Raw genomic sequence first — 14,913 nt, forward strand, 5'->3', positions numbered from 1 at the left:
CACTGAGTGATGAAGCAAACTCTGCTATTTAAGCTAAGGAGGCACACTTACAGTCTCTGAGCAGTTGTGCTGGAAACCATTTTGAGGTCCCATTTCCACAGCCTGAAACAAACTCATCTGCTGATTGTCATTTTGACCTAGAGTGCAGCATGCATCCTCATGGTGTTGAGAGATTGTTCAGAGCATGCAAGAACATCTGAATTACTTACTCTAAAGCACACACACCAGATTAAGTGGGACTTTTATTTTCCTCAGTCTACCACCAGAAGAGCTCCATTTTACAGACAACACTTCAGCAAATGCCTTTTTGTTTAGTTCACCTCTATCCCTTGATTCCTACCGGAGAGATGATCCTCACATCCAAACGGTTCAAGCATTGAGGTATTTTGCATGGTGTTTGATGTGGTCATTAATAAATGTTGCAATGAAAAAATAGCTGTGATCATAACCCTAGAAAAAAAACCAACAACAAAGGAATCAGCAGCAGTTCATGACAAAGCAATCATGCCACACTGTCTTCTAGGAGAGTTTATCACTCTTCTGGTTTAAGGCAGTTGAAAATACCTGTATTATACATAAAACCTGTAAAGGACACAGGAGAGGTTAAGTATCAGTGAACACTGGGAAGCTAAACAAAGTACCTTAACCTGCCCTCATCACAGAACTTTAGAGGTTGGAAAAGACCTCTAGAGATCTCCAGAGATCCTTCAGCCCAATCTTCCCTGCCAGGCAGAATCACCTGGGGTAGTTTGCACAGGAATATATCCGGGTGGGTTTTGAAAGTCTCCAGAGAAGGAGATTCCACAACCTCTCTGGGTAGCCTGTGCCAGGGCTCTGTCACCCTCACTGTAAAGAAGTTTCCCCTCACGTTGAGGTGAAACCTTCTATGTTCCAATTTGTAGCCATTGCTCCTGGTCCTACTGCTGCTGACCAGAGAAAAGAGATTGCCTCTGTCCACTTGACACCCACCCCTCAGATATTTGTATACACTGATCAGATCTCTCAGTCTTCTCCAGACCAAACAGCCTCATGTTTCTCAGTCTCTCTTCACAGGGGAGATGCTCAAGTCCCCCAGTCGTTCTTGTGGCTCTCTGCTGGACTCTCTCCAGTAGCTCCCTGTCTCTCTTGAACAGGGGAGCTCAAAACTGGACACGGTATTCCAAGTTTGGTCTCACCAGGGAAGAGCACAGGAGGAGAATAACCTCCCTACACCTGCTGGCCACACTTTACCTGATGCACCCCAGGGTGCAATTGGCTCTCTTGGCTATTGTCAGGGCACATTGCTGGCCTATGCAGGACTTGCTATCCACCAGGACTGCAAGGTCTTTCTCCACAGAACTGCTTTACAGCAGGACAGCCCCCAGCTTGTGCTGGCACTTGTAAATCTGGGCATGTAAATTAGAGATGGAGAAGAGCCAATGTCAGCTGCAGGGCAGGATGCAATTTAAGAAAGCAATGTTAGGAGGAAGTTCTTCCCAGAGAGAGTGATTTGCCACTGGAGTGGGCTGCCCAGGGAGGTGGTGGAGTCACTGTGCCTGGAGGTGTTCAAGAAAAGAGTGGATGGCACTCTTTTGAGTGGTTGACTGGACAGGGCTGGGTGCTAGGTTGGACTGGATGATCTTGGAGGCCTCTTCCAACCTGGATGATTCTATGATCCTATTACTGCCCTTGCTTGCATTGCCCTACTGGTAAAACACAGGGAGAATAAGGAGAAGACAATCCAGGTCTAAATTACTACACTAAAATGACAAGGAAAGCTCTGAACTGCTGCATTCTGTCAACACTGCATCTATCTTTAAGTGCAAGCCCTTATGACAAACCTGAGAAGACAATCCCTCTCGCTTCTCATAACTGAGCCCCTCAGTGCATCAGACCAAGTTGTCAACTGCTTGCAAAGGCAGTTCCATGCCTTTCCCCATGCACGGAAGCATGCAAACCAAAACACAGATTTATGCTAAACACAGTACCCATAGCACACCTGTCACTGCTGCTGTACTGACTGTGAAGCTTATTAAAAAGCCTTACTACTGCTGCTTCTGCTGACCACTGGAAACTTGAATCATCATCAACACATCAGTCTGGTGAAAACTACAATCATGACTCCACCTAGTGGTGACGTGCAGCTAAACTGACAGATACTGCACTCCTTGATGATTGATAGATGCTAAGGCAAACGTCACTTCTCAACCTCTTCCTCACCTGGCCAGGGGCACAGCTACAGGTAACTGACACCCCAAGAAGAATCAGTTTCTCCATTATCTGCCACACAGACTCCAAGATCACAAACCAACAACCCAAGAAGCATAGGCTGCAGAGCGATTTACCTGCTGCAGTCTGAAGACAACTGGGATTTTCCGCTCTGTGCAGGCTGCAATGAAGTTGTCAGGCAGTAACTGCCCTGCTGAGAGGAACTGGTCATCTTTGCCTTGATCAATCAAGATGTCCAGGTGAGAGTCTGGATAGGACTTCACAAGTTGTGTAGCATCATATGCCTGCAGAAGTAGGAAAGAAACAACCGTAAGTTATGTGACTGGGTCAAATTTGCTGACTGCAAGAGAGGAAAACTCCAGACTGGGGAAATTCCAGGCAAGTGAGAAGCCATACTTGTGTTTTAAAAAAAGGCCACTGGTATGACCTAAGTAATTACCAAGCTTGCAGTTTGACCTTATTTCTGGACCAAACACCATGTCCAGCCCAGAGCTGGATTCACACAGAACCAAGAACTGCAATCATCTAGTACCAACTCAAACACTCCTACAGAAACCAGAGCTTGGAAAAAGAGCTCAGTATCTCCATGTAACTATTTGGGCACCTACAAGTCAGAACATGAATGTAACTGACAGTGATTTAAAGCAGAAATATGGAAACTGGAGGCTATTTGTGCAAAGACAGGTCTGTCTGTTCCTGATGTTTGCTGGTGATGTACTGGACAGGGCTTGTAGAAAAGCTCCAAATCAAGGTAAGAGGCCAGAAAACATTTCCCCAACCCCCCAGATTAATTCATTGTGTGCACTGTAAGCAAGTTTGCTTTGTGATTTTGAAATACATAAACTATTAACTGTGAAAGCAGCTAATGCTCTGCATTCCAGCAACGTTTTAATCAGGCCTGGGCATCTTTCTAAGAGGGACTTTGGTCCAATTTACAAGGGATTTAACTTTGCCTTGTGTTTACTTACAAGGAAATCAAGAGTACCTGGTCACAGCAATCTCTTCTGATTTAATCCTAGAACACAGCACAACGGTTGTGCTGAGCCCCCAAAGGGCTGCCCAGGCAGTGCAGCAACATGCATACCAATACTTTTGCATCCTACCCATCCATCCAGGACTACCTGTACTCCAAAATTAGGGTCCTGAAGCTACAATCTAACTTTTTTCTTGTTTAACCCTGTTCCACTCGATAGCAATTTCACAAGATCCAATGGGCTCCTCTGTGAGCTGCCTCCAAAACGATGCCTTTGCAGATGCCATGGGGCTCCTCGGCCTCTGTATGGTTTGGAGCAGTTTCTCTTTTCTGCCACTAAAAACCTCAGATGTTTTGTGCATTGAGAACTGAATTTTTGAGAAACAGGCCACAGTTCTAGTCTATTAAACTGCTCACTGCTTCCATGAAGTATGGAGGGCCTCAGACTGCTCACAACGCTTCTTAGACCATATTTTGAGATCTTCATTAAAAAAGGAGGACTCTAATCTAGTTGATGGCTGAGTCTTCTCTCTCATGACATTTGTTAGAAGCACCATCAGGCAAGTCACAACCACTAGAAACACATAAACGCTTATCCATGCTTAGGAGTGTAGTGAAACAACAATACCAGTGCAGAGGCACCCCAGAGTTTTGTCCTGGACTCCTGCTGTGATGTAAGTACAGATCACTCACTCACGTGTTACTGAAGGACTGCAAGTTGCATCACATACCTCCCATTTGCTCACATCTGATCCCAGGTACCCACCAAAGGCTTTCTTCCCCCACTGACACTGCATGGGGTTGCAGATGGGTGCAAAGGCTGATACAGACTGTTCAGAAAGAAAGCATGAAACAAACCATGAATTAAGAAAGGTGATTTCTGCCAACTGGCAAGTAAACCAACAGCCTTTTCAAAAAACATTTGCCACTTACTGCTACAACCCAGGACCTCCCCCACCAACCCTCTAAATGGCCTAAACATTATCCTGCTTTCCTCTTATTTGTTCACCCTAGTCTCACAGTTTTGCTTTGCTTTTTGCTCCTGAGCCAAGCTCCAAAAGGCAGGGCTAGATGCCCCATTCCTTTCCTTGTTGGGAGATGCTGGCTTGCATCACTTTAAGCAGCACAGAAGGATCTCAAGTCTACTGTTGGGTCACCATGGTCCCAGTGTGGGACCGTTTTGTCTCCAACAGGATTTTGGCAGAACATAACAGAAGTTCCTGAAGCACAGGGCTGCTTGGCCAGTCTAAATATTCAAGAGTGTCTCACAAATGTAGGTATCTCCAGGCTCAGGGGTGAAGAAAAGTACATTTCAGATCACAGCTCCTGGTACTGGTGCCAGGACTCCAAGCCCTATTCTTACACTCTTTTTTTGGATTTAGCCCTGAGACATCAATATTTCTACCCTCATACCTTGCAAAAAAAAAAAAGCAGCAAACCATCTGAGCCACAGCCAAGTCCTCTTGGATTTTAGTATTTTCAATTTAATGCTTAATTCTTTTAGATTATAAAATTCACAGTTAAGTGCCAACAGTGAAAACGGAAATCTCTGAACCATGGGCTCCAAAAGATAAAACTGAGAGATAAAAATAAAGCTTTATCTTATATCCAAGTCTTTTATAAGGCCAAGCTAATGGCACTGAGTACTGTGCTAATGGAAAATCACAGCTGCATTTCTGCAGCAGCTGACTGACTAGTGCACAGCCCTCACAGCCCATGAAAGGATTGATGCACAAGGGCAGAGCCCCACATCTTTCATAGAATCAACCAGGTTGGAAGAGACCTCCAAGCTCATCCACTCCAACCTAGCACCCAGCCCTAGCCACTCAACCAGACCATGGCACTAAGTGCCTCAGCCAGGCTTTTCTTCAACACCTCCAGGGATGGTGACTCCACCACCTCCCTGGGCAGCCCATTCCAATGCCAATCACTCTCTCTGCCAACAACTTCCTCCTAACACCCAGCTTAGACTTCCCCTGGCACAACTTGAGACTGTGTCCCCTTGTTCAGTTGTTGCTTGCCTGGGAGAAGAGACCCTCACTTGGCTACAGCCTCCCTTCAGGTAGTTGTAGATAGCAATGAGGTCCCCCCCCTGAGCCTCCTCTTCTGCAGGCTGCACACCCCCAGCTCCCTCAGCCTCTCCTCATAGGGTTTGTGTTCCAGGCCTCTCCCCAGCTTTGTTGCCCTTCTCTGGACACATTCCAACACCTCCACATGCACTTTACACAAGCCCAGCTCCAAAGCAAATCATGAAATTTCTCTCAAACTCTCATGACTGTAAAAGGAAACCCAAATGGGCTCCAGCATCTTCGATTTAGGTTCAAGTAAAACACAAACAAATGCAACTTCAGGTACCCTGAATGCTCAATAAAGAAATAAACAGACAAACAAATGAACATTTGAAAATGCTGCCATGAAACTCTTGGAAAGGAAAAAACAGTCGGGGTGTACGTCCTCCAGATACTACTCCATGTGCAGCTCAGGTGCTTACAGGTACACTTGCTATCACTTAACAGACTCTGCAGTAAATTCCAAGCAAACACACATATAATAGTGGCAGGAAACTGTGCTGGTAAAGTTCCAAAACTAGCAAGGTGAGATTTAAAAAGATAGAGCACACAAACAGATTCCTAAACAATACTGGCAGCATGAAGTAACTGCAGAGCTAGAAGGAGCTTGTTCAGAGTCAAAAATACCTGGTTTTGAAGAGCTGTAGCTTTACCCAAAAGGAATTGAGCTTTTCTTAACTTTTAAAATGTGCAGACTACTTCTTTTTTATTAATTTTATTCATCATTCCTGAGTGGTATTTTTGGCAATTTGCACCTTCCAATGCTAGGTATCAATGAACTGCTACCACTGAAGCCATCTGTAGGTTTAATGCTATAACAGAACTTGGTATTATGTTTTCTTTCTTCACTTCTATAGAAATCTCTGTCAGTCTTAGTATATACCGCAGATAAGCTGCATTATTTCTTACTTTGTACTTTCCAGGATTCTTCAGAGTAAGAATAAGAGCCCCATGACCTCCCATGGAATGCCCAAAAATCGACATCCGTTCGGGATCAGTTGGAAAATTGGCATTGATTAGTTTAGGCAGCTGTAAAGGAACAGTAACAATAAAAAATACTGCTGTAACTTGAGCATGTTTATAAGAAAAAGGACAAATAACTAACACAAGGCCAAGAAGCCCACTTCTCTGGCCTAGTTTGACATTTGTTATCATGGCCTGAAAGCAGTTTGAACTGGAACAATAAAACCAAGAGGAAACAACTCATCTGACAGTGAGTAAAACATCTCTGTAGAAACCTATCAAAACTCTGTAATAAAAGCTGTGGGAATTTCCTATCAAGCATAGGCTTATTCTCGTACTTAAACCCATGCATGCTCTTGTAAGTGACCAGAATGGCAAACTCTTCCTGGGAGGTTACTTGCTCACCATATGCCCTTCAATTCCATTACAAAACAGATGATACAACCACATACAACGTAAACTGCACACTCAGCTTTCTAGTATGTACCTCAAGGATCTACTTTAATGCTCAGGTGCTAAGAAAAAAGAAAAGAAAAAGAACAAAACCACTACCACACCCTCCCCAAGACAGGCAGTGAAAATGGTCTAAACAAGCAATCCAGCTGAAGCACTGGTGCAGTGAAATGCAGTGGGTTGTTCCAGAAGCAGCAGACTGTACAAGTGAAAATAACAAGATTAGAAATGTAGGCCAAGCCTGTGGCATGTCTGCCAGGAAAACTACACTCAATTAGTTCTTGCTCAAACCCTGCCAGGTGTTACGATCTCTCTGCTTCCTCAGTTCTGAGATGGTATCTGTTTGGTGAGGGAAGGGATAAGAACTGGATAAATCCAACCAACAAAATGATCAAGGATTAAAAAAAACAACCCAGTAAACTCTTATAAAACAGGAAAGCATGAAAATAACAAACCACCCATGGGCTATCAAGATGGCAAGCTTTGGTGCTAAGAACAAAAGGCATGACTGAACTGTACCCATTCTGCACGTTAGCCAAAAATAGCAGAGGAGCCCAGCAGCAAAGTTACCTCATCCTTTATGTAGGAATACATCCTATAGTTTGTTTTCCAAGGATCTTCAGTGGCATCTACATAAAAACCAGCGCCAGTGCCAAAATCCCAGCTTTCATCTTCTCCTTCAATATTGCAGCCACCTGTCACGAAAATTCCTTCTATCATTACTGTCTTCCCTTTTATTAGGTGTTCAGAATTGGAGAACTTGCCACACAAATCAGAGACACTGGACATGAGTTTCTCTATCAATGGGTCTCTACCCACCCAGCTCTAAGAAAATCCAGATTTTCATTCACCAGTACAGCATTTTCAAGTTCATCAATGCTGCCCATGTATAGAACTTCTAAGTTGCTTCAGTATCCCTTCATAAATAAACATAACACACATATCAAAAGTTGACACCTGTTAATGGGCGTTATCAGCTTATTTCAGTTACAAGACCTCCTCCGATCAAGTATAAGAAACTATGTGAGAAACAGAAACTGTAGAAGATTCTTTCTGCTAGGACAGACCCATGTATCACTCAACGATGCATCCAGACCTGTTTCAGTGCTCCAAATAATGCCTGCTACACCTCCCTTATTAAGATTCAGCAACATAATAACACTTACTGTTCCTATCACTTTGTAAGTCCATAACTCTGCCTTTTCTGCAATTCATTTCATTGCTCTCATCTATGATCCCCCATAAAGCTCAAGTAATTTCTTCTTTCAATAACTACAGGGCTGTATCCTTTTTTTTCCAAGGCCACACTTTCAAACTAGATTTGCAGAAGTCTCCTTGACAGTCAGTACACCTCATCCAGTCCTCTTACTGTTCCACTTATCAGCCCATGATTTATCAGACTGGTTTGCAGGACAGAATGTAATATTTCAAAGCGTACGTGAGAGGAAATAATGTCCTCCTTTTCTCCACAATGTTCCTAGTTTCTGCAACCCACAATTACATGGGCTTTCACCGCTGTCAGATTACACTGCACACCAGCATGTCATTTGGCAGTCCCTGACAATCTGTGCAGAGATACCTATCACTTTGCCACAATGTGCAATCAAATCTTTCAAAGGACCAAAGTTGAGTTTGCTCCAGTGACATGCCCTTGAACACAGAGTGATTCTGTAAGTTAACAGTCCAGCAATTGTGGGGACTGAGACTGCTTACACAACATGTTGGACATAAAAGTCTACCTTTGAAAACTCAGGAAGTCCTGCCAGACTAAAAAAGCAACACTGATTCTGCTAAAAGAAACTTAGGGAAACTCTGAATGAAAGAAATTTTAAAAGGAACCTGTCAATCACTTCATAGCACATCTATCTAGAAAACCAAACCCTTAGGGAGAAGGAAGAGTAACGTTGTGACAGAGTACATGAAAAGTAAAGGCGTGACAGAGGGTCTTGCAATGACAGGTATTTCATGGTTTCATTCAGACACATCTCATCCCCTAGCCCCTGGAAGGTAGTTCTCATGTAGCCATACCTACACAGGAGAAAAGCACATGTAAGTGTTTTCACTACAGATGCTCAGATTTCTTAATTTATGGTTACATTTGAACTACTCTTCACTTGCTTCCTAAAATTTCACTTGTTGCTCAAAGACATTTCAGAGCATCCAGGGTCTCCGAGCTAAAATCTAAGAGTATAATATAAAACATGTAACAAAATCCATCTAAATAGCATAGCAGTCCTCATCAGTTACTGGATTAAAAGGCAAGAGAGAAGCTGAAAAGAGGAGTTATATACATTAAGACAGCCAACTTAGACGGGACTACAGTCCCAGTGTAATTACTCAATGTGAATAATGCAAAGGCTAGTTGCTCATCTCTAGTCTGCAGCAAGCAGCAACAACGAAGCAGAAAGCTCATTAATAAACAAGGCTTGCTCTTCTGTCCCTCTCCTTCACTAGAAAGATGGTTTTTTTCTGGTTTTAATCTGACACAACTTCAAAACCTTTCAGTTAAAAACATTTTCTGGGATGAACATAGCTTCATGCCCATATTACCTGTGCTCCAATATGACCCACTAAAGCTTAGGATGATGGCCACCTGGTCATACTCATGAGACTTGAGCAGAATCCAGCAAATACTAAGTATATCACACTGAACCCCCAGAAGACTGTACTGGCAGTAAGTGCAGTCCCACTGTTTTGGGGTGTCCCACATCACATATAAACTCAGCCTTACACAAATACCAGCACATCACTTTAAAAAGGCCACTAGTCTGTTGAAGCTGCAATGGGGACAAGTTTCTGGTTTGCCTTTTTAAATAGCAGAATTCTCTGGAGAGATGCCTTTAATCACCTTTGGAAGACAACACATTTCTGCAGACTTTTCTGAAGTCTCAGCAAGACAGAAAGTGCAGGCAACTGTCTCTGGTAACACATGCCTCTTGTTTTCCCTTTTCTTCCCTCTCCTCATTTGTGCTGAACTCAATGACCCTTTTGTTCTAGTTTTGGTACCACAACAATAAGAGTTTCAAATGTCAAACCCTCACTACCATGATATTAAGAACATAAACAATATAATCTAGAAAACTGCAAGATATAGAGGTGAAGTCATGCTCTGACTCAGGTGGGCAACACACTGTACCAAAGTGCAGCACTCCATTCTCTGAGGATAAAGACAGTGTACTTCAGGGTAATGACTGTTATCGTGTCTCTTGTTAAAACTTACGTGGGCTTGTGTCCGGGGCAACTACAATAAGGCCATGTTCAGCTGCAGCTTGATGAAAGCCAGCTTTTGTTATAAAATTCTGTTCTGTGCAAGTTAACCCTAGAGAAATAAAAATATCATCACACATTGCCCATAGCATACCAGTTTCAAACACTCTTTTTGACAGAAAAGGTTTCAAAAAACAAGAGAGATTCCTATCTCCATAAACATGGAAAAGTCTTTTCACTAAGTTCAATACTTACTATCACTACACAGAAGCAGAGGGAGATGCACTTTCACACCCAGTGACACTATGATTTGATCAAAACCAGGTCAGTGTGTACTTTGTATCCCCTTGAGTGTCTACATGTGTGGCATACAGTTTCCTCAAGTACCCTGTATTTAAATCCAGGGACAACATGCACTGTGCTTCAGGTTAACATTGGTAACATCTAACATCTAACCCTGCAACTGCTGTGTTTTTCTTTCTACTGCCATTTCAGCTCTTTCCACTACAGAATTACACATGTGACCTGACAAATGCTACATCCTTTAGACAGCCTGCAAGCAGACTAGCTCCAAACCCCACAGTAATCCATGTACAACAGCAGGCCCAGCTGAAGTCTGGTTACCAATAAATAACATTGCACACCACTATCTCAATTTTTCTTCACTGTGCCATGTAAAATGATTCTAGTTCTGAGGGCAAGTTGCAAATAACCTAATTTGACTGACACACTAGCCAAGACAGCATGGCTTAAGATTGAGAAAATAAATGTGTTGCATGACTTGGAGCTCTTCACCCAGTCTTGATGCTTCCAACTTCAAGAGCAGACAGTTTTTTACCCCGCTCACTACCACTCTACAAATCACACTTACTAGCTATTTTGCACAAGGAATACATACAACAAATATAGTCTCCACCAGTCAGTTCTTCAACTTCCTAAACACAACCTTCAGCAAAGCAACTCCCAAAATTACCAAACAGACATTCTGCTTTTCCAGATGAATAATGGGGGGGAGGGGGGGGAAATTGTTGTTCTGAAGCCATTCACCAACATCTATCTGACTATTTTGAAGCCTTGCCTTAATATCACTTATGCACTTCTGGTGCTCTGTGGGTGGAGGAATAAAGCCAGGATAACTGGGAGCACGTGCTTGTCCATACAGTCTCATTCAAGCTTGCTTTACTGCTCGCAAGACGGCCAATGGCTAGGAGCTGAAGAAACAATGCTATGGATGAGACAACTTCACTGCTGCCACACAAGCCTCTTCAATTTCTGGTCATTTTTGATTCCACAGGGTTACCTAACTCTAGATGTACCTGCACCAAGGCAGCTAACAGCACCTCCCTTTGCAAGTTTACCAGTTGCTCCCTGTAAAACAGCACTCTGAAGAGGGTGGGGTCTGCAGGACAAATTTGCTGACTCAGAGAGGCTAGATTTTGTTCTCCAGTCTGTTGGCTGAAGCACTCTATTACAGACACAGGGAAGCAGGAGGTGTCCCCAGTAAGAAGGCCTTTCAGGAAAACTTTCAGATACATGTTTCAGAAGAAAAGGTATGCACCTTTTAGAACAAGAGGGCAGAACATTTTGAACTGTGCTAGTTAGAAGCAGGCTAGGATGTTTTGGTGAGAAAAAGTAGATAATTGGCTGTGAAAAGGAAAACAATTGTGATGTCTCCTTCCCTCACAGTCTCGCTGAGAGGTATGGGAACAAGAAGGGTAAACACTAGATAACACTTTCGCCATTTTTGTCTTCGCTTTCGGGCTGGGCTTGGGCTGAGCTGCATCTCCTTAACCTCACCTGACACTCACTTTTTTTTCTTAACCTCTTGGATGAATCTCTATTCTTCCTTAGGACTGGGGTAAGGTGCAGGGGTGGTTGAGAGCCCCTCCTGGGGACTCAGGTTTCTGGGAGGGGAGTTGTGCTTCTGTATTACTTTTACTTTGTATATTTCTGTATATAACTGTATATATTCTAACTATCTGCTTGTATATTGTGCTAGCTGTGAATAAATAGCTTCATTTGTATTCCCAGAGTCCAGCTGAGTCTAGTCTGGGTACCTTCTAAAGTGTGTGGGGGGGGGTAACAGCCAAACCACCACATGAACACTGAAAATTTCGCAACACAATCTGGTAGGCTACCCCTGAGGCCAGCTGCATCCAATTTGATCACAGCACACTCCCAGTATTTTAAAAGAGATCTTTTATGGACTGTAATAGCTGCCACTGCAGTACCTCTGCATCATGCTTTCAGTAAGTGCAGCACGGTATCTTAAGCATGCTTAATACTGCATTTTTAAAGCTACTAAAATTCATGTTACTCACCTGAGAGCCAGTAGAGTACAGGACACCTCCCAGTTTCTGCTTTTGGAGGCAAGTAGATTCCAAATTTCATTCTGCATTTTAGCTCTGCACTGTATTAATAAAATATTCCCTGTTACCCCCACTATTTAATTAACAAGGTCCTTAACATTAAAAAACAACAACAAAAAAAAGAAAGCTGGATTAAAGAGAGATTTGGTCAGTGAACTATAACAACTAAGTTAAAGTGAAAAGCAATTTTAAAACTCAGCCAAAGCCTTTTGAATGGAAAACAGCTAACCCTCCTACCTTGTTCTGGATACACTCAAACAAGAAACTTACAAAGAAATCACATTTTTGCAGAAACAGCTTGAAAATTTTTGAACCCCAGCAAAATTTAACTTGAGCTTTGTCTATTAAACTGGGAAGTAATTTTTACTGAAGAAGACATCCATGTGACTTGTAGCACAGCGACTGCATAGCATAACCCAGTAAGTGTTTTTCAGTGTGCAAAGTGTTCAGACTAACCAGTTGCCTAGTTGAGACTAAAGTCCAGAACTGCCAATAAAAGCTTGCCTAATATAAGTAATGATTTTTTTGCTTTGGATCAGAAACTAAATGAACAAAACAAAACAAAGAACCACCAAAAATCCAACAAACAAAACCCAACACAACCAAACCTCAAAAACACCTGAGCTCTTCTGTTCACCTGCACCAAACGAGCATTTATCTACTGCACCTGTTTGCTCACAGCACCTTTTAAGTGTATAGAAGTGAAATACCCAGTAAGAGTGAACAGAACTTTAGGTATAGAGTGTATCTCTGTGCTGCAAACAAGACAACCAAAAGCAATGGAGCTTCATTTTCAAGGGTAAAAAATACTGGCTTCTCACCTCAGATCTGCAGCACTAAGTATACTAGACACATGAAACATTAACAGAGAAATACAAGTCCAAAAGAGCAGCAGACAGCATTCCTCACTGAAACATGGGTATTGGTGAGAAGACACAATTTTCCTGCAGACACTGACAGCAATGATAGCATGGATCCACTGCTAAACATCTAGTTTGCTTTTGCAGTCTTTACCTGTCATGTTCAAACACCTTCTGGAAACCCTCAAAGCATCTGTTGCTGGAAATCTGTTTCAGTGCCATGGCTTTAACTGCAAATAAAAAAGAGAGCAAGTTAAATTTGAAAATTAAGCATTCCTGCACTTTTACTGAGTTATAAGAACAGAAAACATGAATACAACTTAAAGACTTTGTTTAATGTTTCTGATCTTTCATTAACTTCCTACTTCCTCACAGAAATGAGGGAGAGGGAGCCGAACTACTGTGAGCAGAACTGACAAAGCCTCCCTGCCTTCCTAGAGATCCATATCTCTAATAACATTTAGCAATGCAACAACTGTAGCTCGGTACTTAGATCTATCAACACTGCTACCAATGTGCCGTGGTTAGCCTGGAGCTGCCCCTGAGTAGCGGCCAGGCTGCTGCCTCCGTATGATGACCACGCAGGCTATAAGCCTGTCCCACCTTTACTTTGCTGTATGGGCAGAGCCACCAATTACCACAATACTGTCATTAGCTTTGACAGAAATTAATCGCCTCTGTTTAAACGCCTGGGGTAGAGCAGAAACACAGGGCTCATGGAAAAGCTAAGAGCCACGGAAAGTGCTCTTGTGGCAACCTCGCTATGGAGGCTCCGCTAGCTCGCATGGGCAGCAAGGACAACTCCGCGGCTAAAACGGAGAGAGGCCTGGAGGGCCGGCGCACAAAAAAGCCCTGATAAGGCAAGTCACATCTGCCCAGGCAACAAACGCCAGCACGAAAACATTCTCTCCCTCGCACTTATGCACGCCTACGGTACAAAGGGCAGGGGAGAGCACGCAGCAGGCCTGTTGTCCCGCACCACCCTGGCGGGGCCGGAGCCGAGGCCCGTCCGTGCAGAAGGGAGTTACCCCATTCCGACGGCAGCGCCAAGCCCGGGGGCCGCTGAGGCAGCAAGCGGATCCAGCCCCGGTGAGGGCCGTGGCGGTCGTTCCCCCTCCGGCACAAAGAAGCCCTGGCCGCTGCGGCGCAGCGCCCTCCATTTCGGCCCTCCCGCCGTTGGGTACACAGAGCGATGCTCCCCCGCGGGCCCGCCCGGGCCTGCCGCCGCCGCCCGCTCCTCCCGCGGCCACACCGCGGCCCCTTCGCCGCGCTCCCCGCTCCAAACCACCCACCCCCGCGCCGGATCGGTGCCCTTGGCCCTCGCTCCCTTACCGCGGAGGACCGGCGGGACAAGCAGCAGACGCCGCGGGAGAGGAGGCGGACCCTGTGCGGGGCGCGGCCTGCCCCCGCTCCGCTCCGCTCCGCCCGCGGCCCCGGCCCGCCCCGGCCCGTGCGGGCGCCTGCGGCCCAGGAGGCTCTGGGGCAGCCGCGGTGGGCGCTGGGCCGCGGGCGCTGCCGGTTTGCGGTGGCCGTGCCCTGGGCCGAGCTGCTGCTCGCATCCCGTTCGGGCGCACGGCCGGCTCCTCGCCGGGGCTGTGGCACCCCCTGCCCCAGTGCTGCAGAGGTAGCCGTCCCGAGCCCAAACTGGGCAATCCTGAGCTGCAAAACGAAGGAAGAAATTAAACGTTCATCCAGAAAATCTGCTAACAGCGAACTCTGCCAAAGAGCGAGGTCTTCTCTTGGCGTTATTTGCCCTCTCCACCAAGACCTCAAGGGGAAAAAAGTGGCTGGAGCAGCCTGAACTTGAGCCA

The 14,913-nt window shown here is 44.8% G+C and overlaps 1 protein-coding gene across 3 annotated transcripts; it reads right to left on the reverse strand.

Annotated features, from left to right (window-relative positions):
- Window positions 1-224: 224 nt before the first annotated feature.
- On the reverse strand, window positions 225-14,518 carry ESD (esterase D). 3 transcript variants are annotated; one of them, XM_064175495.1, is made up of 9 exons: window positions 14,435-14,518; window positions 13,257-13,332; window positions 12,195-12,283; window positions 9,887-9,985; window positions 7,237-7,361; window positions 6,160-6,279; window positions 3,913-4,011; window positions 2,325-2,492; window positions 225-450 (listed from the first exon to the last, which is right to left on the reverse strand). In XM_064175495.1, the coding sequence occupies exons 2-9, from the start codon at window positions 13,322-13,324 to the stop codon at window positions 370-372; spliced, it is 849 nt and encodes a 282-aa protein (XP_064031565.1). In that variant the 5' UTR covers window positions 13,325-13,332; window positions 14,435-14,518; the 3' UTR covers window positions 225-369. The 3 variants fall into 3 exon arrangements, with proteins under 3 accessions (XP_064031565.1, XP_064031580.1, XP_064031572.1); XM_064175510.1 differs by lacking the exon at window positions 14,435-14,518 and adding an exon at window positions 14,395-14,413; XM_064175502.1 differs by lacking the exon at window positions 14,435-14,518 and adding an exon at window positions 14,131-14,214.
- Window positions 14,519-14,913: the final 395 nt, after the last annotated feature.

Source organism: Pogoniulus pusillus, chromosome 3 (genome assembly GCF_015220805.1).
Source record: "Pogoniulus pusillus isolate bPogPus1 chromosome 3, bPogPus1.pri, whole genome shotgun sequence".
NCBI classification, from domain to species: domain Eukaryota; kingdom Metazoa; phylum Chordata; class Aves; order Piciformes; family Lybiidae; genus Pogoniulus; species Pogoniulus pusillus.